Here is a 25,072-nt window from a genome sequence, read left to right as displayed (position 1 = left end):
GCTACAGGCACTCCATTCACACAAAAACATTCTTCATGTGAGCACAAGTAACCTTAATTTATTTAAGTTGCAGAACTAAATCCGCATCTTTCTTTCTTGACATCTTTATTTTCAGGTTTTTCACCAAGACTAAACAGAGGAATTCAATCAGTATAACAAATGCAGAACATTTTTATGGGTGAAGAAAAAAAAAAGAAAAAAAAAAAGATAAGACAAGTACTAGCTGGCCTAGAATTTCAAAGCAGCAATAACATAATACAGTGTCAGGTCAGACTTGGAATAAAATCCAGAAAAACTGCATTCATAATTTTTATGTTTTTCTCAGTTCCATCAAGCTAAGTAGCAACAGATTTCTTCTCCCCACAGGATAGTAAAAAAACATTTCCCTCACTCCTTTGAAAATGGTTTCTTATGTTCAGAATATTACTGGGACCTTGTTAGCTTTTTTAAACATTTTTTAAAATGGCTAGTTTATGCATACATCACCTAGATACTTCACATTTTCTGTAATAAAAATCTCAAGAAGCAAGCATGCTTCCTTTAAAGTTATCACCAAAAATAGATGCTGCCAAGAAAAGCTAAATTTTAAAAAATTCATGATTTTATAGAAGATAGGGATAATTCTCAGTTACAGGAAGGTCCCATTTCTACTATCTGGTGATGGAGGAGGCCCTTAAAATGAGAAGAAAATATGCCCTGAAATAACATTTCTACCTAAGATCTCTAAACAGGTCCTAATTCCTGGCCATAACATTTGGGAGGAGGAGGGTGCTGAGTGACGAGTAACACAACTACAATACTCCGCTTCCAAAGGCCTTCAAGAGGTTGTGAAATACAGGTAGTAAGATTGAGCAGCTCTGATCTTGCTCAGAATTATGTTGGTAGTGCAGAAGATCCCTCTGTGTTGCAGAAAGTAGGGACCAAAGACAGACTAAGACACCTTAATACACCCCAAATATCCACGACAATCCTTTCCTCTCTTACTGCAGGAATTGGATGACTGAGAAACAGAGCCCTACCATATATTTCATTTTAACTTCCTACAAGGTCCTAAAAGTTTTACAGAGGAAAAAAAAATCAAAATAAAATATAACTTGTAAATGAGATCTGGTATTGGAGACTTAAGGAGAAATGATTGCTCAGCTATTAGCCAAACAAATACCACAAAAGTTTTCATAGCTCTGACAGACACATGTGATTAATTACTGTATATATCAGAAAAAGACTCTTTTTGTCCACATAAGTAATTATTGACATCTTGCCTGCAAGGGACTGAGAAGGCAACTGGCCAAAAGTAATTCAAATGCAAAATCAAAACCCCTAAATGTGTCTTTGATATATGACCTTCTTTAGCGAAACGAAGGGTATGACTGACTTAAACTCAATACATGAAACAATAAGACTGGAGCTTGAAATAAATTATGTTGATTCAAGTAGACACATATTGCAAAACTGTCTTGCTTTTCTATACAAAGAAATAAATCTTTGTTATAATCTTGCATGGAACAATAAGGCAATAAAGATATGTATTTAATTCCTGCATAATCCTTTTAATGTAGAGCTTAGTTTCTAGATTCATGGCATTTGTGTTTTCAGCTTAAATTTCAAAGCTATGTTGATCTACAGGTTGCCGTTTTTCTTTAATGATTTTAAAGCTATGATTTGATGCATTTTTAGAATTTTATTATGTCTGTATTTATACTTAACACATTTGTCTTTTTTATATAGAACACATCAGTGTCAGGCTTCATCTTACTACCACCAGGTCTTCTCTTTTGTTTTTCTTCAATTATTTTAATTTTCTCACTTTTCCTTTCATTACATGTTCTGATGTTAAGCATTTAAAAGAACAATGCAATGCTACAGTTATTAATGTACTGCTTTAACATTTATAGTATTAGTTTCTGAACAAGCATTTATTAAGCATTGGTAAAACAGTATACAAACTTTTATTGCTGTAAATATTCTTACACTCTCTTCTTTTTCCCCCTGTATTTGTGTACTAGGTGGTTGTGAATGCCCTTTTAGGAGCAATTCCATCCATCATGAACGTGCTTCTCGTTTGTCTTATATTCTGGCTAATTTTCAGCATCATGGGAGTAAATCTGTTTGCTGGGAAGTTCTACTACTGTGTTAACACCACAACTGATGAAAGGTTTGAAGTCGACCAAATCAACAATTTTAGTCAGTGCGAGGAACTCATAAAAAACAATCAAAGTGCCCGATGGAAAAACGTGAAAGTAAACTTTGATAATGTAGGATTTGGGTATCTATCTTTACTTCAAGTAGTAAGTGATCACTCTTTATATACCTCTTACTGTTTATATGTAATAGTGAAAAGCATTTCTAGCCAAAAAGACAGAGAACTTAGTTACCTGATGATTTTTATCTGTGTCTTAGTAATACCGCTGCATTGCTAACTGACTGCTCTTTTCATAGTAAGCAGCAAGTAGAGCCTACTAGGATGAATAAAGAATTTTTAGGACATCTGACAGAACAAGTGCTATTCTTTCTATTTATGCTCCCTTAGTCCTCCAGCCCCTTCTAACTTTAAAAGTTTCTAGAAGTACCTAGGAATGGTGGTATTCAGCTATCTGAATTCTTCAAGTTTTACTGTTGCTGAAAATCAGAAATCTGCATTGGTGTGATTAAGTCGCAAAGAAGAATTCCAGGTAGGAAATCCCATCTCGGTGATGTGACTGCCACCAGTGCAGACTTAGGTGATCTAAGAAGCAATTTCTCATTCGGAAGAGAAATAACAAAAGAAAAATATCATTAGATACTATAACTGATGAAATATTTTCCCTGCTATTTCTGTGCATAACCATCTTGTGGAGTCTATGTAGCAAAACCTGAAGAAAAGAAGGAAGAAAATATATGCAGAAAGATAGTATAAGGTTATGTTTTCACTAGCCAAAATTGTGTCCTCAGAACACTATCTTTGTATTTTGGAGTAGCTAACAATCTGACACAGCTTTAATCAAAAAAATGCTGGACTCTAAACTATGTTGTGTGCATTCAGCAACCTCTCTGGTTTTTTGAGGTTACTGTCTAATTCTGCAGAATCTTAGTTCTCATTTTTATAGTTTTTAAATAAATTTATAGCTTTTATGTTGGCATAAGAAATCTCAATAATGCAAATCCTTAACGTGATGCAGTGGTACTGATGAGGTCCTGCACAGGGTCTAAAACAATAGTTCTGAGCATTGCAAACCGCCTCTCCCAGCTAATACAGCATCTCACCTGTGTGACTGATAACTCTAACAATTTAAATTTCACTATGATTAATTATTTAATTTACTTTACTGTCACATCAGGAAAGAGCAGAGAGGGACCAGCAGTATTAAAGAAATTAACTACTGAATACAAATTGATTTGGATAAGAAAATTGGATTTTATGGAAGAACTTTAAATCTTTCTTTTCTCTGTCTTATTTTTGAAATCCACTGGCGTAGAATCCCCTGGGGGTTGGGGTAGGGGGCACAATGCTTTATTTAACATGTTCAGGAGAAAACAGACATCAACAAAACTCTTTCCAAGTGGTTTGCAACTCTTCTTCCAGTAGTAACCTAGTCCCTTGTGGGACAGGGATAACGCCAGGTACCTTTGTTTCTGGCTTTCTGCCCACAAACATCACCCCTCAGCTATTTGCAGTCATGCATATTTCGGTGTCCCGGCTATGCATAGCTTATTCCGTCTTCTCTTCATTGAAAAGCAACAAATATTTCTTACATGAAGACTTAGATTCTTAAATTATTGGATTGTTCTGGGAAGAAAATTGGGAGAAATTTGCCAATTGTTTCCATGCTTCCAAAGGAAAAACAAATCTAGAGCTACCACGGAGGGACCTAGTTCTCATGGGAGGACAAGCCAGTTGTTTTTGCAGTATCTACAATATGAGATTTTGCATCAATATCAAAGGCTTGCCTAATGGATGGGGTTTTTCTATGCGAGTAGAATGCCAGTGACAACCCCACTCATCTTTTCTGTATTACTGAAATGCTTGTAAAAGTTTGACATACCAGAAAAAAATGGGGCACTTCTGTCATTCCACAAAACAGACACTTGGCCCTGCATCTTTTAGGGTTTGGTAAGTAAGCTGCTGGTAGTGATTTTGCAGTTATGGGATGATAAAAGCCCTAGGGCAGAGAAAGCAAAATATCAGCTTGTTTTTCTGTTAATGCTTTAAAATATGCAGAAGCTATGTTTTTTTCACCTTGAAGAACACAAGAAAGGCCAGAATTCATAAATGTTTCAGATTCTTACATCACTTTCTCAATCAAAGAAGGTGTTTATAAGGTGATTTTCTATTTGATATATAAAATGTTTTTGATGACAATCTAGAACAGGATTCTAAAGCCATTGTGTTCAGAAGAAATACGAGAAATGAATAGGTATGTCACAACCCCAGATTTCCCTCCCTTTCCTAATCAGGTTGTAGTAACACTAAGGATAAATAAATACAGAAATTAGAGGTATGCATTACTATGTCAGAAACAAAAATAAAGCTATTGAAACTGAGTATTTGGTATAAGGTATTAAGCCTGAAAAATCAGAATCAAAAATCATGGTTGCAAGTGGGTATGTTTTCTGTGCACCCAATGTGAACATTAATGGCCCTTTTTTAACACCGTAATGCTAAGTTGGAATGTCTACTGAAGTCATTTGTTTCTCCACCTTAACAACCTCAGGCACAGACGGGTTGTGATGGATGTTAGAAAACAACCCCACAGAGGTCAATGGGGTTTTTCTAATGACAAAATCAGTGATAAGTATCAATGCATGAATTACAGATACAAGGTCCTTTTTTCAGGAAGCTAGAAACTAACTACAGAAAGCTGCCTCTTACAATCTGCTATTATTTCCATTCCCCATTCTACCCTCTGACTCATGTCCTTTGAGCCAGTCAAAGAGGAATATTGTAAATCCCTTCGACTTTTCTGGGTTATGGGTAATACAGCATTAATCTTTATTTTCTGCATCACTGAGGTTTTCTGTCCGGAGTGAATACTACTGGAACTAGTACCATTTTCCTGCCAAGAAAAAATCCAAATGAAAACAAGCCAAAAGAATTCCAAACCCTGGCACTGGGAAAGATGTAAACGAGTCCCATGAACAATTTTTGGTTTGAATCATGAAAAGCCTTTTCTGGTAGTATATGGGTCTGCTCATCGCAGAAAAAAACCCCTCTTTTTTAAGAGTAATATAGAAAAGAAACATAGATATTTCACACAGAAATACTCAAAAGAAGTGGGGTAATTTCAGAAAGAAATATTCTATCCTTAAAAAATATACAAGAAATGTGTGGCTGTGGCTTTTTAAGCAAAAAGAACTCTCTGAGAAGTTCTTTCCTGAGTTTCCTTGGAGATGATGGGGAATGAATTTCTGGAAAGAGGGACCTAAGAAAAGAACATAAATTAATTTCTTGGTTTGCATATTGTATTTTTTTTTCTTTGGGGGATGGGTGTGTGTGGAAAATCTTTAGTATTGTTACCAATGTTATAATTCTTTCTGCCCCAAAATACAGGCTAACAATATGTGCCATTTACATAACCAAGTTTTATAGAATTTGTTGCTCAAAGACTATTTTCCAAAATTCTTACATAATTTGGAGTGTAAACATTCATGCCATTGGTCATATAAGTACACATTCTCTCTAAGAATTTTTTTCTTTTATGATCCAGCGTAGCTAATGTTCATCTATGTGGATCTGCAAACTTCTTTTTTCATTTCTTGGTCTGAACTTGTTTGAGTATTTCTCTGTCCCTAAAGAAAAGCATGAAAGCAGAGACAGATCTGCTGGAGAAATTCCTTTCACAATTTTCATGCATCAATGAGTGAAGAGGAAGAGGTTGGTGTACACAAAGAGATGTGGCATCTGCCCTGATAATTTTATGGCCTTATGCCTTTTTAACTTGAACGTAATATTTGGATTCTTTGGTAAGTAAATCTCATGGTGGCCTGCTTTTATCCTTGCTGGTGAGCGTATATCTTGCCTACCAGGATAAAAATGTGGCAAACCAGTGGGTCTCAAAGCACAATGTTATTTTATTCTGCTGTTGCTAATATAAACAAGAAAACATATCTTGTGAATTGTAGGGTAAAAAAATCAGAAGCTGAATTCTAGGGCTATAAGATTAGGGCGGCTTCAAAGTTCCATCAGGTTAGCATTTTAAAAGCAAGATGCTATTTTATGTCCAAAAGGGAATGTGAATATTCCTGGTGGTTATTCCAGTAAAGAAATGGAGTCATAAAACTCCAGCATTATTTATAACTTTATTAGAAATTATTCCTCAGGGAAGAAAGTCCATGTACTTTTAACAATAGTAAAGTAGATTGGGGAATTTTTGTTTTGTTGCTTTTTTGAACTACATTTCAATCTGCCTTTGAATGTATGTCTTTCAAATTGCCTCGGGGAAAAAAACTTTTGGAACAGATGCTGATTTCAGTTACACTGCTGTAATCTTTGAAATCAACGAATTACTCCTGATTTAGTGTCACTGAGAATATACAATATATTTTTATATTTGAATATACAAAAAGGAGACTAAGAATTTAATCTCTTAGTCATATTTCTGTGATATTTTGTATTCGGTATGCACAAATGCCCAAATAATACCTTATTTCTGTTAAAGAAAAAGTGTTGCAGATAAATTTAGGCCCAACCTCCTACTGAATGCAGTAGAAATAACACTCTTTCACTAAATGTGATGCCTTGACACTGAACCTCCAGTTCCATTATTTGACATTGTTCGAGCAATTTATTTAAAAATTTCAAGTTCTCCTGCTGAACTGATGCTTCTGCTTTGGGAATTAAGAATCCATTTTCTCACAGCTAAGTTCTCAACTAGTGTAAATGGTTTTGCATAATGATGATTATATTCCCTGATTCTTACTGATTTTCAGGAGGGATTTAGAATAAAACAAATAATACGATGAGGGAGTACATTTTATTATTAAAATGACTTAATTTTAATTAGGTTTTGGGATTGTTTTTTTCTTCATTTCTTCAATAACAGTACTATCTTACAGTTTTGTGAAACTCATTGTGGAAAATACTCATATTACTTTAGGTATTTTGAACTGCAAGATAGTAGTATGTTTTATTTTTCCACCCCCATACTCTTTTCAAGTTGCCTTTTTAATAATATGATAATTTTAATAAAATGATAAGCATACAACAGCTCAGTTCTTCAGATCTTTTTCCTAGTGCTAGCTGAAATGTAGTGTCTGTTTCTAATGGAGTACTTTACTGATGATGGTGGAGCTTAATATTTTAAAATTAGTCTGGTTTTTTCCACTCACTCTAGTTAGTCTAGGCTACACCAATAAATTCACAAAACCCAATAATTCCACTTTGCCTGGAGGATGATGTACAAGATCATCATGTGTCTGAATCTGAGGCAACAGCACACACTTTGCAGAAGAGCCACTCCATCATTTGCATCATCTTTTTGAAGTAAAAGTATGCCCATTATTTGCATTTAGTGTTTCAGGTTGAAGTGCTGATTTCAACCTAAGTTATGACATTCCAAAAAAATGCAAATAATGTACCAAGACAGAAACAAAAGTAGCGCCTGTAAGACGTGAAGCAATCATCCTGCCGTATTTAGACCTTGTAAGACCTCAGCTGAAATACCGAGTCCAGTTTTGGTTACCATTTCAAGAGATGAACTAGTGGAAGAGAGCTCAGAGGAAACAAATGAGACTAGTCAGAGTTCTGGAAAGCAAGATCTACATGGAAAAACTGAAGGAACACTGATCCCAGCCTAAAGAAGAAAGGCAGAAACAATCAGTTTGAAAACAAGTAAAAGGTGCTGCACAAAGGATGATTAGTACTCCGTTCTCCAGATATGTAATGATTATGACAAGTGACAGTCTTAAACGGTGACAGAAGGATTTAGATATTAGGAAACACTGAAGACAGGTGCCAGAATAAATATTTTTATGAGGGTGTGGAATATCTACCATTAAAGGTCTTTGAGAACAGGTTAAACATGTATCAGGAACTGCATAAATAAAGCTGATCCTACCTCTCCTAATCCCTTGCAGTCCGAATATTCCACAAGGACTTTAAATTCTTCAGCTGAGACCTCTACTTGCTTCAGATTTATTGTTGATTTATTGGTCCTCTAATTCTACACTTTGATTTCACCATTGTACTGTAAGTTGCCTGAATTTCATATTTTCTATGTTGGTCCCAAGATGTGAAAGTTGTTGCATACTGGATTTGCACCTCAGGATAATCATGCTCTTTTTAGTATTCCACTGTTTCAAAAGCGTAAAGGACCTCTTTTCCTTTAAGAAAATAATTCCTTCTCATTTTAAGTTCACTTCAGGATGGTGCCAACAGCTTTATGTGCTGCATAAGCAAAGCCTTTTTGAAACCTCCACTAGAAATGAAACCTCAAGATGATGGAGATGCAGCAATAACCATGGATGAAGTGTTCCATCCCCAACTTGTTTCTGCAACTGGTCTCTATGGCAAGGAATATGAAAGAACCAATGATCTGCAGACTTTTTTAGCAAGATTATAACAGGGATCAAACGACAGATAACTTTCTCACTTCTTTGTTTCATTCTGGGCACAACTGGATTAAAACCTGAGTCATTTCTGCTTGGAGATGTTGCCTAGTCAAAAGAGAACTAATTGCTACAACAGAGAAAATTACTTTCGGTTTGGAACACTCAGATGAAGCAATCTATACCTCACTGTCAAATATAAAAATTTACAGATTTTGGACAGAGGAAATAGCTATAGAAGTTCATTACATGCTGTCATCTATGAGGCATATTAAATCTTTGATGCACATAAAACACATCCTCTTCTTACCAGTTTATCTCAGAACATATCTGAGGGATCTAGCCTATGTAGAACACAATAAAATATATTTAACGTGAAAATAGAATTACTAAATCAGGTAAAGTCGTTCAAAGTATAGACAATTCCAAATTCTGATTGATAGGAAAATACTGTTTCTGAGCTGATCAAATTTTTGGTTCCCTTTGGTTGCCACCTTTCTAACTGATATGAGAGGGAGTGACTACACGTCAGTCTTCATTGGTGGCATCTCCGTTACACGAGGCTACTTCTCAGCTGTACATAGCTTTTGCAGCTGATGTGATTTGATGCAAATTTAGTCCACTGAAATGACACTGCATTCTATCATTTGTGATAATTAGAAATAAGTTAATTATGCTTACTGCTTAAAATGTTCATATAGAGACGAAATAGGCAGATACACAGCAGTGTATTTGATGAGCAGCTATGAAGAAAGCCAAGAGACAAAATTATCTAGAAATCTTATGTTATGCTAATTATTCCTGGTGCTGAACTCAGTTGCTGGAAATAATTATATGAATGATCTTCAAGCTCTATGCTTAAACAGGTGTGTACTGTTTACAGGCTACATTTAAAGGCTGGATGGATATTATGTATGCAGCAATTGACTCAAGAGATGTAAGTACTGCCAATATTTTAAATTATCTTTTTTTCTTGAGGTCTGTCTATCAACAAGTGTGTATTTATATATCTTCCAAAAGCAATTAATATCTATACAATAGAATGAAATAAAGTTAAAGTAACTAATATGAGATTCTGCTGTACAAAATTGTGGAAAACTGAATGCAAGTGGCCACATGCTGTCAGTAATAGATGTAATGGACCAAATGCATTGATAAAAGTGACAGGAGTATTGTCCAAACACAAAATATTAAGGACATTTTGCCCAAGGTTGCTGTTTGTTCAGTTGAAATTTTCACATGAAATCTTAGGAATGATATTTCCCTCTTTTTTTTTTTTGTTAGGTATTACAGCAACCCAAGTATGAAGACAACCTGTACATGTATTTGTATTTTGTCATCTTTATAATTTTTGGGTCTTTTTTCACCCTGAACCTGTTCATTGGTGTCATTATTGATAACTTCAATCAGCAAAAAAAGAAGATAAGTATTTTTTCATTTCTCTTCTAAAAATATTCTGAAATATTCCATTTTTGCGCGTGCATGATATATGGAATGTACACCCAAGGTTTGTTCAAAATTGAAAAAGCTGAAATATATTAGGATATAAAATCCAACAAATATGTAATATGCATTAACATCATAAGATTTTACATTGTAGTGAATGGGACAGACCCAGCTGTTTTCAATGTCCAGTCCAGTTTAGTCTTCCTCAAGTCATTTGCTTTTCCATGCCTAAACTCCATGAAATCTCCTTACATAATCAAACCCATGATTTAGGCCTCTACATTAAAACACTCATAATTTCTTGATTTTTTTTCTGCTTGATTTGTAATGATTCTATCAGACAGAAAAAAAAATACCTGGTTAGGAAAAATAAAGCATTATTTCATCACACTACTACAGATGCTGTTTTAATGATCCCAAGTATTCAAGTTCTATTTTGTGGCACTGAACAATCTCTACAGAACAGGAGTGATTTGTAACTACCTCAGGGCCTTTTTTTATTGTTTCATAGTACAGATGTAGATAATCTTACTGGTAGAGACGGTCTGAGTATCAGATGCTCATCTTTAAAATTATTTTCTGTAAGTAGATAAGGTAATGAAAGCCAAAGGACAAAACCAGCTATGAATTACTAGTTTCATTTTACTTTACTGGACTTCCATCACTTTCTTTGGGTTTATGTTACTAATGAGAGATGCTAAGTAAGATTTTTGGAAGCCATACATGCTAGAGGCCTAAGAGGTATATGGTTAGGGAGCCTGTCCAGTGTATGGTGCGTGCATTCCCATGTCTTCAAGCTTCCCAAACACTCGTCCACAAAGGACTGCATTCAGTCCTGTGTGTTCATAGACATTCTTGGAATTAGAGATGTCTGCAAGTATCTTTCATCCAGGAAAAATTTACTTCAAGAGGTATGTGGAGTCTGATGGGCTTTCATTTAAGCTGTCTCTACAAGAAAGTTACTATGGGCAATGCATTTTGGTTAGGTTGCCATGAAAGACCCATAATTCTCTCTTTATCTTCACTGTCAGGACTCCAAAGGCCAGTTCTGGTTTTTGCTAAACAGAACTTCATTGAACATGGAAGCTAATAAAGATAAAAGAATTAAAAGAGAGCATTTTGCTGTTAACAGTATCAGGAGTGCTTCAATCTTCAGCTCAGTTTCTCCGAAGTCTGATAATCCATCTTCTCGAAAACCTTGAAGACTTTGAGTCCCAATGCTAATGTTGTGATTGCTATAGTAGAGATACCTAAAGCACTAACTTACTCATGTGTTGAAAACCTGACTTTGTTTGCTTCTTTTTTTTCACTAAAATCGCAGTTCAGAAGCGACAGTACTAAGCAGCCCAGACTATTTGAGCTTATTTCAGATGCTGTTTACTGTACCTCTTCCTATAAAAGAAGAGAGGTACTGAAAAGGATTTCTTGGAGTTCAAGGAAAATAACTGTAGAAAAACACTGCATTAGTGTTTTTTGTGAGATACAGTACTGGATGTCCAGACAACTTCTGGACTAAATGCTTAGATTACAGACAGCTGCATTTGATAGATATGACATTTTTCCCGATTCAGTCTTCTTGATTTTTGTGAAATAAACAAATGAATCACATTTCTCTCTAAGAGTTTTTTTCAACACTGCATATAAATGTGATTATAACCAATTTTGATTTCGTGTTTTTACTTTGGAGGTCAAGACATATTTATGACAGAAGAGCAGAAGAAATACTACAATGCAATGAAAAAGCTGGGATCCAAAAAGCCACAAAAACCTATACCAAGACCAGGGGTAAAATTGTTTATATACATCAGACCAATAGCTACTTACAAACAGCTCAGTTTTATTGATAGAGAGACAGCAGAAATATGCCGTGTGAAAATTATCATTAACTAGTGTGTCGGTCAGCAAAAATGTAAGCGCAGTAAAAAAATTTATTTTTCCCATGCAACCATTTTATGTGTTACTATACAAACAAAGGAGGCTGAATTAAACTGCTGTATTCACTTTAATTTGACTACTCAAGATCACTAGTTACATTTTGATTGAAGTCTTATAGGCCTAACTGCATGTATTTTTCTTCTAACAGGAAGAGAAAAACAATTACAGTTTGTATTGGATGTTTCTTTTTTTCTTTTCCCCTCAGAACAAATTCCAAGGCATGGTCTTTGATTTTGTGACACAGCAAGTCTTTGACATTAGCATCATGATTCTTATTTGTCTTAACATGGTTACCATGATGGTAGAAACTGATGACCAGAGTAAAGAAATGGAAAATATTTTATACTGGATAAACCTGGTGTTCATTGTCCTTTTCACTGGAGAATGTGTCCTGAAATTAATTTCACTTCGCCATTACTACTTTACTATAGGATGGAACATTTTTGATTTTGTAGTTGTCATTCTCTCAATAGTAGGTAAGTCTTGGTTTTTTAAACTAAAAAGAGGGTAAAATGATTATAAGGTGAACTCTTACTCAAATAGAGCTATATGGTTGGCCTTTGCCATTGCAAGGTTTACAATTAAGTCATGCAACTTTTCATTTTATGTAATAATTTACCTAACTGTACCATCAAAACTGTTCTAATCATTCAATATATATTGCACTTACAAATATTATGTATAACTGATATAACAGAATCTACAGAACATCTTTAATTGCTACAAAGAACCACCAATTTTAAAACTATTTTTCTAAATTTCTACTATGATATGGAGACTAAGTGTTAATGTGTCTTGGTTTTATTTTTTTCTGTTTTAGGTATGTTCTTAGCTGAGATGATTGAGAAATATTTTGTGTCCCCCACACTATTCAGAGTGATCCGACTTGCCAGAATCGGTCGAATCCTGCGTCTCATTAAAGGCGCTAAGGGAATCCGCACTCTGCTTTTTGCTTTGATGATGTCTCTTCCTGCTTTGTTCAACATTGGTCTGCTGCTGTTCCTGGTCATGTTTATCTATGCGATATTTGGCATGTCCAACTTTGCCTATGTTAAGAGGGAAGCTGGGATTGATGACATGTTCAACTTTGAAACGTTTGGCAACAGCATGATCTGCCTCTTTCAAATTACCACATCTGCTGGCTGGGATGGTTTGCTCGCCCCAATTCTGAACAGTGGGGAGCCAGACTGTGACCCTAACAAAGCCCATCCAGGGAGCTCCGTGAAAGGCGACTGCGGCAACCCTTCTGTTGGGATCTTCTTCTTTGTCAGCTACATCATCATCTCATTTCTGGTAGTGGTGAACATGTACATTGCTGTGATTTTGGAGAATTTTGGTGTTGCCACTGAAGAAAGCGCTGAACCCTTGAGCGAGGATGACTTTGAGATGTTCTACGAAGTCTGGGAGAAGTTTGATCCTGATGCAACACAATTCATGGAATTTGAGAAATTGTCTGATTTTGCAGCAGCACTTGAGCCTCCTCTTCATCTACCCAAACCAAACAAAGTCCAGCTTATTGCAATGGATCTGCCCATGGTAAGCGGCGACAGAATTCACTGCCTTGACATCTTGTTTGCTTTCACAAAGCGTGTTTTGGGGGAAAGTGGGGAGATGGACGCCCTCAGAATACAGATGGAAGATCGGTTTATGGCATCCAATCCTTCAAAAGCTTCCTATGAACCAATTACAACCACATTAAAACGAAAACAGGAGGAGGTATCTGCTGTCATTATTCAACGGGCTTACAGACGTCACCTTTTAAAACGAACAGTAAAACAAGCTTCCTTCATCTATAACAAAAATAAAACCGAAGGAGGCGCTGGTCTGGGTCTGAAAGATGAAATCCTTATTGACAAGTTAAATGAAAACTCATTTACAGAGAAAACCGATATAACTGCATCAACAGCAGTTTGTCCACCTTCTTATGATCACGTAACAAGGCCAGTCAAAGAAAAACATGAAAAGGAAGATAAAGGTGGTCAGAAATAAAATCAACTAGCGAGCAAAATCATCTATGTGCAAAATAGTTCTAGCCTGTAAGGATCGTGTGTTTGTGTCAACAGGACTCCTGCTGGAGGTCTATGCCAAACTGACAATTTTTACAAATATACTGTTCATTAAAGGTCAGTGCCTATTAAAAGACAGTGACCCCTTGTCAGTGACTGTGACTGTGATATGGGGAAACAACCTTGACAGGAGGTTACTGTTCTCACTACCAGCTGACACTGCTGAAGAGGAGAGAAAAAATGGCTACTCAGACTGTAGGGACCAGTTAAAGGGGTGCAAACAAAGTATTTGTGTGTTTAGCATAAAACAATACAGTAACTGTATCCACTGTTCGCATTTCAACTGCCATATACATCATATTTTTACAAAATCTGTGTTGGTGGATTCATCTTATTTTTATTCATATGTTGTTTATTATATGTGACTATTTTTGTAAATGGGGCTTCTGTTGGGGAAGGGGATTAAGTACACCTTTACAGGTACAAGGGCCAGGTGTTCTATTATACAACTAGTATACACACAGAAATGATCTGCATGAAGGCATGCTGCACTTATAGATCATGCATGAAAATAACATTAAGTCACAAAGAACAAAAGATTTTTTTTAGCGCAGTGTTTCTGGAAAGGAGTAACAGAATTTGAGGTGCTTAATTAATGTATTCATGTTGTATCATGTCCTAATAAGTCTTGGTATACCTGTAAAGTCCCCTGTAACTCACAAGAACAGCAGAGACGGGTTATTTTTTGCACAGACCATTAAGTTTCAGAGAGTGCAAACTTCTTTCTAGGTCTGGAGTAAAGGATTTTGTCCTTGTCGAATGTCTTTCTGCATATAAATAGTAAATGAATCTGCCTCAGCCCGCCAAATTGATCAAAAAGATCCCTTTATAAAGTTGTTCTGCTTTATCCTGCAGTATTGTTTAGCCATCTTCAGCTCTCAGTAAGGTTGATGTTGTTGTACATGTTAATGAAAAGCCCTCTGCTCTGTAAATAGTAATTTTTAACCTGTGGTGCATGTTTGAGCAAACAGATAATGACCTAAGCACATTTATTGCATCAAATATGTACCACAATAAGTGTAGTGTGCAAGCGTTCAACAGGTAAAATTACGTATTATCTACCATTATAGATAGTTTGGATGCTATCAATGCATGTTTATATTGCCTATGCTGCTGTTCCTTTGAATGTCCAGGATTCTTAAATATGGGAAGCCATACATCAGAGCTAAATAAAATAAACTACTCAACAAGACCTCATTCCTCCATACCATTAAGCAATATTTTGCAGCGATTTAGGAGCTTATTTATTTTACATTTTTGAATTTTCAGTGAAAAGCATATAGTGTATATCCAAACTGTACAGACATGTTGAAAACTACTCAACCTGTTGAAAATAATGTTAGAATTTTATAAGCAAATATAAATACTGTAAAAATCATTTTATTTTATTTTTCAGCATTATGTACATAAAACAAGAAATGAATTTTATCTTCAGGTTGATGTCACACCATTTTTGTTACTTTCTGTCCATAGCACTTTTTCACAGAAGAACTCCAGAGAACAAGATATAACTAAGAGAAAGGATAGCTGTACGTTCTTATTTTTTACAATATTTGCAAACATGTCAATACTTTTTGCAAAATGAGTTCATAATTTGCTTCTAAAAATCTAAGTTTTTTTGCAGTTGGGAAATGGTGTAAAGTTCAAATTGAATGTCTAAGCAGTGCCTGCATCATATGTTTTCAGATACAACCTTTCTTTCACAGAAATCTTTTCTCTTAAGAGAAAAAGATCTTAATCTTTTCTCATCTTTACTCACAGATTTTTTTTTATTCATGCTGCATTAGAACTGTTCTAAATATTATCTTGAGTCCACAATATTTTTTCACAAAGAGAAAGTAGCAAAATTGTATAATCCAACACATCAGGACATTTTATGTTTCTTACGCAGGAAAATTAAATATAGATTACTTTTATTAAAATTATTGACTAATACTGTATTAGTGAACTGCATGCAGGAAAATGCTACTACTACCCTAACTGATGCTAAACAACATTATTAATACGCCAAAATAATAAAGATTACATTTTTTTATTGTATGTTCCTTTTGTCTTTATTATCTTACATTTATATTAAAAAGGTGTGCTTCTAAAAGCAGAGAATGGGAGGATACTGAAACCCTTTACAGCCAGCTACCCTGTTCTTCCGCGTAAGCAAATCCTTGGGACTTGCTTGTTAATCACCAACTGGGGATTTCTAGTTCAATGCATGTCAGACACTGAGCACGGTGATTCTGCATGTATCAACAGCACTGCCCTGAGTAACTTCACGAGTTCACGCAGCAGCTCCGTGCAGTGGGGTACCCAACCGTCAAATGCCAGAGCTGTCCTGAGGGCGTCCCAGGAGGCATTTACAGGAATGAGAACTGAGCATTCATGAGTTTACAAAGAGAAGGTGAGGAGTGAAGACAGTACTAGATGCTTGAAATTCCCCAACTTGGATTATGATAACCAGTGCATTCTTGCCGTTACTATTCACAAATAGGCTACGCTACATCTTGTATTCAAGGGCATTTCTGAAAAAAGTGAAGCAGTATTGGAGTGAATAACCATTGGTCTTTTCCTCAGGAGTTTTTAAGAATCTCTCTGGAAGCGCCATGTTCCTAGAAGCTATCATTTGTGGATACTGGTATGGAAAAAGGCAAGTGCAGCTGGAAAGTGGGCCTGTTGGTTATTCCTTACCAATTGCTTCAGTAAATTTCAGAAAATGTTCATTTTATATGCTTACATAATTTTATATTGCACTCCTCTATAACTTACATTGAAAACACTCAGCGGTGAATACTGGACTTAGTATAGAACAAGTTTATGAGCAATTGTATTCTGTATGCCTGCTTGGTTGCTAATGCACAAATAAAATCTCATAGCGTCTTCCCTGAAATTCATCACATATCTGTCAAGGGAGGAAAATGTTTCTCCTTCAAATTGTTCCGACATGCATAATGAAAAAAAAGCCTAAAAGTTTTGATAGAAAAGCGTATGTATCAAAATTGAAAGATGAGTATTTTCAGATGAATATGTAAACAATGTCTTAAAAGTTTATCTTAAAAAGTATGTAAATTATCCACAAACTGACAGGAATAATAGACTGCTTGAAAAGTAAGGTTGTAAATTGAATAATATTTTTTAATATTCTATACACAGCTTTTTTAAACTTTGCCTTTCTCAGGGAAATAGTTTTGAGATAAATGAAAACTATGCCACTGTCGCTGTAGATCACAGGCCATGGCCATGCAAAAATACTTGTTTCTCCTACCTATTTTAGGTTCTCAATGCTGCGGAAGTCGAAATGTTACTTTAGAACAAGTAGACCATCACTTAAACGTAACAGGAAATTTTGAGGACCATCTTGTCCAACGAGGGAAAACAAATATGCTTACTTACTACTTCTTTGGCACCTTCCTGACCCTGGGGATACGGATAGTGCCATGTGTGATGAATTTGTTAGGAAAGCTTGCTCTGAGCCCTCTCTGCTAGAAGAATCGGGTTCACCGACTAATTCAGTGCAAGATGGGTTCACTTCCTTCTACTAAATGGCATTCCTGATGGTTTTGATGTTGGACGGACAGCACAGCTGCTCTAAAGGAGCTTACCTTTAGAATTTACCAACGTTTGCATGTTTCTGGTGTCTAGAAATGACGACTGAGGATACTTTCACCTCCAGGGGGAAACCTGGATTGTACTAGTCTTTGCAGCTCTGTAACCCTAGGACGAAAGAAAAAGAAAAAAAGAAAAAAAAACAAACACACACACCCCCCCCCAACCTCTGTATTTGATTTTACCCCATTACTATTCCATTTCTACAGAAAAGCTTCACATACTTTGAAGCGCTCACTATTGAGATACATTATGAAAAATATGGAGCGTGCGCCTCCTAGTCTTGTGTCCAGCCAAAAATAAAGCAAGAAAATAAACTAATTCTCAAAGCTTTCCATTCAGCATTCGGCCAGTGACGGACTAACTGATGCAAGGTGCCCGGAGGGAGGGCCCCGAGACAGCCCCTCTCGGCCGACAGGGGGCGCCACACCCCCCAGCACGGCCCGCCAAGGCGTGTTCAAACCCCGCCTCTCCCCCAATGGTACGGGGCCTCCCCTCCGGGCGGTCCCGCCCCCGTCTCCCGAGAGCCCAATGAGCCGCCAGAGACATCCCGGCGTTTTCCATAAGTTTTCCTTCCCGTGTCTCTCCCGCCTCCTTTCCCTCCCAGCCAATGGCCGTGGGCGCTCCTTCAAGCCAGCCAATAGCAGCGTGCGGCTACGCGCTCCCTCACCCTTCCGCGGGCCCCCCTCAGCGGCTCTGGGTAGCAACTATGGACGCCGAGGTGCAACAGGTAACTGCTGCCGCCGGGCGCCCTCCCGCTCCGGGCCTCTCCGCGGGTGTGGGGCCGCGAAGGGGCCCCTGGAGGGGGCGGTGGAGCCGGAGGCGAGGGCGAGCGGCCAGGCGGGACCGGGCCATCCCGTCCCGTCCCGGGGTGAAGCGTTTGCGCGAGTGACCAGAGGCCGTCTCTCCCGCAGGCCCTGCTCAATTATTACTGCCAAGAAGGCTACTTCCACCACGTCCGGGCTGCGGCGGATGAGGCGCTGGGGCGGCTGGGCAGCGATCCGGTGTTCCTTTTCTACCGGGCCTACGGCGCCCTGAGGGCAGGTAACGCGGGGCTGGAGAGCTGGGTGTTGTGTCCTGTCCCTTCGCCGCCCTCCTAAAACGCTGGTCTTCCTGGTGTCACAAAATGCAGTCTTTAGCCTGCTACGCAGAAAGAAACCAATATTACAGAGTCTGAATGTTTTCCTTGTTGAGACGATTGCCAGTGTTTCACGAACTGTCACACACACACAGTTTGAATGAAACTGATGGAGACCACATAGTGCTGAAGTGAGAAATAATGAGTGTCTCTTTATTTGTTTCTTTTTAAATGGTTACATGAACGTGGCTCAGGTGAATGGGTTCCTTGGAAGGAATTTGAGCCCTGTTTAAATGCCCATTGCATTGTATCACAAAGGTAAATTTGCTTGTTCTAGCTAATATTTCTTCCTTCAGTGCAGCTGTATCTAACTTTATAATATTCACCTGCCACAGAGCAGCTGACAGTTAATACCTATGAGGAGGATCTTTGTGTACATTAAACAGTTTTGAGATGTTTATTTTGCTAAATCCATATTTCAAGCGTGTCCCAGAATACTAACAAGTAACCCAAAGTGGGGGAGGGCAAGGAAGGATTGAAAAGATTTTGAGGTGCTGTATCTGTTCCCAAACTCACTGAATTTTTTTTTTATCCTGTTTTACGTTCCGATTTATCAAGATCTTGTCTCTTCTAATGGTATTCAAAAGATTCACACAAACAAGGCAAAAGTCCTGGCTATATAAAGAAACAGTGCCCTGTATAAAACAAATAATAAAGATTATTTTCATCTTTATGGCAGTTGGCAGAACTAGCACATAACTCCTTTCAAGTTCTCAGCATTGAGATGCTTTTTTCTTTCTTATGTCTGTTTGAAAGACTTGCACAAACAAGTGAAAAGGGATGTGTGAATAATGAAGGAAGTTATGAAGAAAGTGTTATCTAAAACACAGAAGAAAAGATTGAGGGAAAAATTTAAGTCAGTTTGAGGTTTTGATGCTGATATTCTTTGTCTTGAAAAATGTTATAGCCTATTCTACACTTGTTTTCACTAGGTGACATCCAAGAGGGTATTCGACAGTTGGAGTCTATTAAAAGCAAACAGGAGGTGTCACTTTGTACAATGATGGCTCTGATTTATGCCCATAAAAAGAGCCCTAATCCAGGTATGCTCGTTAAGACAATACTGCTTTATGCTTTAAACAGCTGTGTGAGATCTGAGAGTCGTAGACTAATTCTACCTAACTGAAAAAGGTATGCTCCAGCTTTGCATTTGACATAATATCTATTACTGAATTGAGTGACACTTGTCAAGCTTGTAAACAAAAATACCAAAACACAAAACTGTAAAGAGTAAGACTGAATGTTAAAACACAAAAAAACCCCACACATCTGATTTATCTACCATGATGAAAAATCTTTTATGGGGAAAAAAAAAGACATTTGAGTCAAGCTGCTTGGGATTGTTGTTCTGTTTTGTCTGATATGTGTACTTTTGAGCAGAACTGCAATTTAAGAAGTCACTAAACCTGCGCCATTTCTGTCTTTCAAATTACCCTGACCTTACAAATGGGGAAAAGAATTTTGCAAACATTGGTGTTCCTTTCTTCAATCTAAAAAACGGGGTTATTTTGTTAAGTGTATATTCTCAAAGACACAGTTGATTTATCAGGTAAATGGAGTTGTCATTAAACTATTGGCCTGTTATCTTCCTGCCTGTGCAGATTTATAACTATTACTGACTGTTTTGTTAAGCGGTATGATGTGAAACAGCTCTAATGACATCACTCTTATTTGAGTCCCTAAGGATTAATAGTGTAGGGCAGCAAAATCAGCATGCATTTCAAGACTGCCTGAGAAAGACATGGCCGTAAGAGTCAGACATTTGATTTTAATGGCTCCTAAAGAAGGACCTGAAATGAATGTGCGTAAAGAAAATATTTGGCAGTAAGTCCCACACACCAAATGAAATTTCTATATGGGGTTAACCTGATGAGAGCAACTGACAATAAGGATGTAGTGAGGATGTAAGAAAATGAGCTTTAGTGTTAAGAAACGCATCACACATTTTCCAGGGATTCTGGAGGTAAATCATCTTGTGTTCAGCATTTTAATACTGCTCTACAGTTAAATGTAGATATTTGTGATATTTTGAGATGCTATCAACAAAAGTTCTGAACAAAACCTTTTCAGATCGAGATGCTATTCTAGAATTGGATGCCAAAATGAAGGAGCAACGTAAAACAGCAGGACAGCAGGCTCTCTACTTTGCTGGCTTATTTTTGTGGCATCTTGGTCGTGAGGACAAAGCCCGTGAATATGTTGATAGAATGATCAAAGTTTCTGGTGGTGGTAAAGAGGTAACTTTTTTTTCCTGTATAAAATAGTAATAGTACCGTGTATTCTGTGAAGGTAGACTTATTGCTCCAATGCTATTTAGACGTTTTCTTTAACTGCTTTGTGTTCTAATACTTTCTTTCTTAATGTCATACATTCATTTGGCAGGGCTGAGTAGAATTCCCGTAATTATTTCTTTGTCCGCCAAGTATTCATTTTCACTTCAGAAATGAGAGGGCTACGTTGACCAATGGAAATAATATGTAGTTATGCCAATTTTGCCACTTTGATACTGAGCATCATAATTCCTAGCGAAAACTAAATGTAGGAGTCTCACTAGAGGGAGACACCTGTTTTGAATCAGAAGATTTAAAAATACCCAGAGTATTGGGGATTTAAATTTTCGTCAGTTGTTAAAGGCAAAATTTGCATGTGTTTTTACTGAATGTGGTTTATTTTAAAATATGTTTAAGTGTTGTCTGTAACAGTGTCTTCTGCATTTATATACAGACATCAAAATTGACTAGAATCTTTAAAGATTAAGGTGGTTTGTGAAAACATACTGTGGCTTTTTTTAAAGGAGATATTTAGCTTCGATTCAAGGAGAGGAAAAACCAAAAATAACTACTTTTTTTTTTTTTTTGTCATCAGACATCTTCAAGGCAGAGCTGTTACTTGAATGCATAATTGTTCTATTATGACACTAGTATTAAACACAAATGTTTCTGAATTGTTCCGCTGTGTGGTTCAGTACATTGCTCAATTTGTAATCTACAGTTTTATGGTTTGTATGATGTTATCTGGGTTAGAAATCTGCAATTATTCTAAACAAACATTAATTGCCGAAATTACATTATGAATTTAAGTAATGGCTTAGGTTTTGAACTATCACTAATAATTAAAATGAGTAGTTATTTTAAATTACTGGCTAATTTTTACTAATTAAGAAATAATTAAGGATATCACAAAGCATTAATACATTATTTTCTAAATAGACTAAGGATATGCCATTTACTGCCTGGTAAACTAGCAGTATTTCTGACTTTGCTAATTGAAACTGTAGTAGTTGGGTTTTGTTTGCTTGTTTTTGATTTTAAGAGACATTGTTTGGGAATGTTGCTTAGTAGGAAATATTTCCAGCTGAAGTATTTAATGTATTTGAAATAATTAACTTATTTTTTTTACAGAGGGACGGGCACATACATAAAAATGTGCATTAGCATTTAAATGCATAGAAAACAAATAGTTTTCCTTTGCTAAGTTTACTTAGACTTATCCCCTTATCCCTTTTCCTAGTTTGACAATACAAAGTTATGTGTACTTCAGATTTTTGTGAGGTGGTTAGGGGTGCTTAAACTTTGTGAAATATGATTTGCTTAATATATGCAGTTCGTTTTGATAAAATACTCTATATACTCCTTTTACAGAAGTAAAATAACTCCCATTTTTCTAGAATGCCTGAGTATATGAATTTCATCTGGTTCCTGTTGCATAATAAAATTATGACCCTGATGGTTAGCAATTACAAAATATGGCTCTTCTACTAACCTTTGAGCTTTAAATGCATGATTCACTACTTTAATTTTATGTTATGAAAGAGCTAGTGATATTTTATAGTTTAAATATTTGTTTTGATGACAATTATAATTTGTTTAAATAATGCAGCACTTCAAAATAGATTTGATTTACTTAAGCGATAATTAAGTATCTGAAACACATAAGAGAAATAAAATTCATTAATCACAAGTAATAATTTCTTCAATGAAAAGACACACTTCACCTTTTAAAAAGGTCTAAGTACTATTTTATTTTATTTTTTGATAATACTATTGGGGATTTGAAAAATGTCAGATCTTTTGCCCATCGCACACAGTTTTTTCTTTTTAATCAGACAATAGAAAAAAAAAACAGCACCCCATGTGTTTCTCAGTATTTCGTATAAACAAAATCTTAAGAAAATATTCTGCGGAAATATTTGCAGTCTTATGCTATCAGTTCTGCAAGGTTTTGTTCTGTCTGCTGAGCATGTTAGACTAGTTCAGTGCCATTGTTTGGTTTTTTTTAATCCTGTAAGTAAATATACTATTTGGTTAATTTCATGCTGGAATGAATTACTAATATTTTAGGCTATGCTGTAGACTGGTTATAATTTCAAATACATTTTTAATAGCTAAAAATAAGTACTTTAAGTCCTACTTTATTTTTAGGTTATTTCTACTTATTACTGTATCTAGTATACTTTTTTACTACCTAGTTAGCAAAGAATTCCAATTTATATTTTGTTTACAGGGGTTGATTTTGAAAGCGTGGCTTGATCTCACCTGTGGGAAAGAAACTCACATTAAAAAAGCTGTGAAATACTTTGATGAAGCACTGCAGGAAGGCAATGATGTTTTTGCTCTGCTTGGTAAAGTAAGTTTATGTCATGATTCTAACAATTTCTAAATGTCATATTAGTCTTGTAGAGTGATTAGAGAGATGCTGAGAATACTTGTCTATTATAAGTGAGCTTGTTCAAGGAGTAGAAATACAGCTCAGTCATGCTGGTTTTGTTCAGAGGAGACTAGGTTTTAGCAGAAATGAAGTTTGATTTGTAACATTGTTGAAGGCATGTAAAACAGTTATCACGCAAATTGATTACTAGCACAATAGAATTATACTGACAGTTGTGTTTCCTGTGGTAGACAGCCCATTTTAAATATTTTATAGTTAATTTTAACAAGTAGGGGGTTTCGTAAGACTTCTTACTTTCTAGATTAAGACAAAAGGGCATACCTGGGTTGCAGTTATGTACGCTGTGTCTGTTGCCATGTACATAATTATGAATTTCTGGGGAGTTCTTGTTGTATTATTACATTTATCTATTATAAAACATTGGTGCAGTGGGATAGTACTTCACTAAATACAATGTATACCTTTGTTTTTCTTTTTTTTTTTTTAATGAACTGGAGCTGGTAACTGTTTCGTCCCACACATCTGTACATCCTTTCAGTATGTTACAGTATGTTAAAATTACGTGGCTGGCTTTTTTTTTTTTCTTTTTCCCCTTGGAATAAAATTTGCTACCAGATGATACTTTAGACTCTGTTAAACAGCAGTGTGAAAGGTATGTGTTAAATACAATCAGTCTAAATGTATATTGAGGTTATGACTTTATTATATGTGCAAACCCCCCCGGTTTTATTCATGTGTTGATACGTTAGAAATGAGGTTTCAAATCACCTGAAAATATAAAAGTATTTGTGATTTCTTTCTTTTTGCACCGGACACCTATCCACATTACAGAATTGCTGAGTGCCATAGCAAAAAAAAAATAGTAGTTAAACATTGGTGTGATCGTCTATAAACGTTGTTAACACTCTTTTTTAATCATCATTAGTCTGTTTCAAGTGCTTGTTTTGATTATATTTCATTAAGGGAGTGGCATGAATTGTTTTTACACATTTTTTTGTTTCAGAGTATACTGCTTGTTTATATCACAGACATAGCTAGTTATTAATATGTCTATTTAATATTCTAAAGCTAAATCCAGAAAAAAATTGTTCAATAAAAATAAGACTAAAGTTCAGGAGAGCGTGCACAGGAGTATTTGATTAGGCATGTGTACTCGGCTGTGTGTGGACTGTTGAGTTCAATTACCAGTATATCTTAAATTTAGTTACTGCAGTTAGATTTCAGACAGACAGCTATCTTGCTATGGCTTAAGAAATTAACTCTCAGAAACTACTACATTTGCACCATTTCTATCTCAAAAATATGAAATACAGTGGCATGTACAGTCAGCTGGAATATGGTCAGTAAAATCAAAGCAAAATATAGGATTTAAGGCCTAAACTGATTTCTACTCAAACTAATTTAAAACTATGATACTTGATACTTCAGAAGTAATTATGTATTTAAGTACCCTGTAAATTGCCTTACAATTAAAGAAATGTTAATGCCAGCACCAACAGCGACCTACTGAGTGTGGATTTTTAGATGGTACATACCTCAGGGCTTGAAAAAATGTTTAATCTGTGGGTTGTGTTCAATATCCTAAAATTATGAGATGCTTTATACAAAGTTATTTAAAACCTAATGAGACATTTTTACTCCTCACTACATCTCTCTGTCTTTTCCTTGCTTGTAACTGACTAGTAACTTGTAAACGCTG

The 25,072-nt window shown here is 36.1% G+C and overlaps 2 protein-coding genes across 10 annotated transcripts in view; both read left to right on the top strand.

Moving 5' to 3' along the window:
* LOC134518103 (sodium channel protein type 1 subunit alpha) overlaps nt 1-16,010 on the top strand; it is a 103,024-nt gene extending 87,014 nt beyond the window's left edge. For all 7 annotated transcript variants that reach the window (XM_063340345.1, XM_063340346.1, XM_063340351.1 and 4 more), the window contains 6 exons: nt 2,007-2,288; nt 9,407-9,460; nt 9,808-9,945; nt 11,650-11,754; nt 12,110-12,380; nt 12,725-16,010. In XM_063340345.1, the coding sequence (XP_063196415.1) occupies nt 2,007-2,288; nt 9,407-9,460; nt 9,808-9,945; nt 11,650-11,754; nt 12,110-12,380; nt 12,725-13,893 (2,019 nt within the window). In that variant the 3' untranslated portion in view covers nt 13,894-16,010. The remainder of the gene's footprint in view (nt 1-2,006; nt 2,289-9,406; nt 9,461-9,807; nt 9,946-11,649; nt 11,755-12,109; nt 12,381-12,724) is intronic.
* Nucleotides 16,011-18,216: 2,206 nt separating this feature from the next.
* TTC21B (tetratricopeptide repeat domain 21B) overlaps nt 18,217-25,072 on the top strand; it is a 42,830-nt gene continuing 35,974 nt past the window's right edge. For all 3 annotated transcript variants that reach the window (XM_063341768.1, XM_063341766.1, XM_063341767.1), the window contains exons 1-5: nt 18,217-18,297; nt 18,482-18,611; nt 19,638-19,748; nt 20,776-20,942; nt 23,209-23,331. In XM_063341768.1, coding sequence (XP_063197838.1) covers nt 18,277-18,297; nt 18,482-18,611; nt 19,638-19,748; nt 20,776-20,942; nt 23,209-23,331 — 552 coding nt within the window. In that variant the 5' untranslated portion in view covers nt 18,217-18,276. The remainder of the gene's footprint in view (nt 18,298-18,481; nt 18,612-19,637; nt 19,749-20,775; nt 20,943-23,208; nt 23,332-25,072) is intronic.

This window comes from Chroicocephalus ridibundus, chromosome 7, assembly GCF_963924245.1.
Source record: "Chroicocephalus ridibundus chromosome 7, bChrRid1.1, whole genome shotgun sequence".
NCBI lineage: Eukaryota > Metazoa > Chordata > Aves > Charadriiformes > Laridae > Chroicocephalus > Chroicocephalus ridibundus.
The sequence above is the reverse complement of the archived record's forward strand: the minus strand, read 5'-3'. Positions and strand labels throughout refer to the sequence as shown.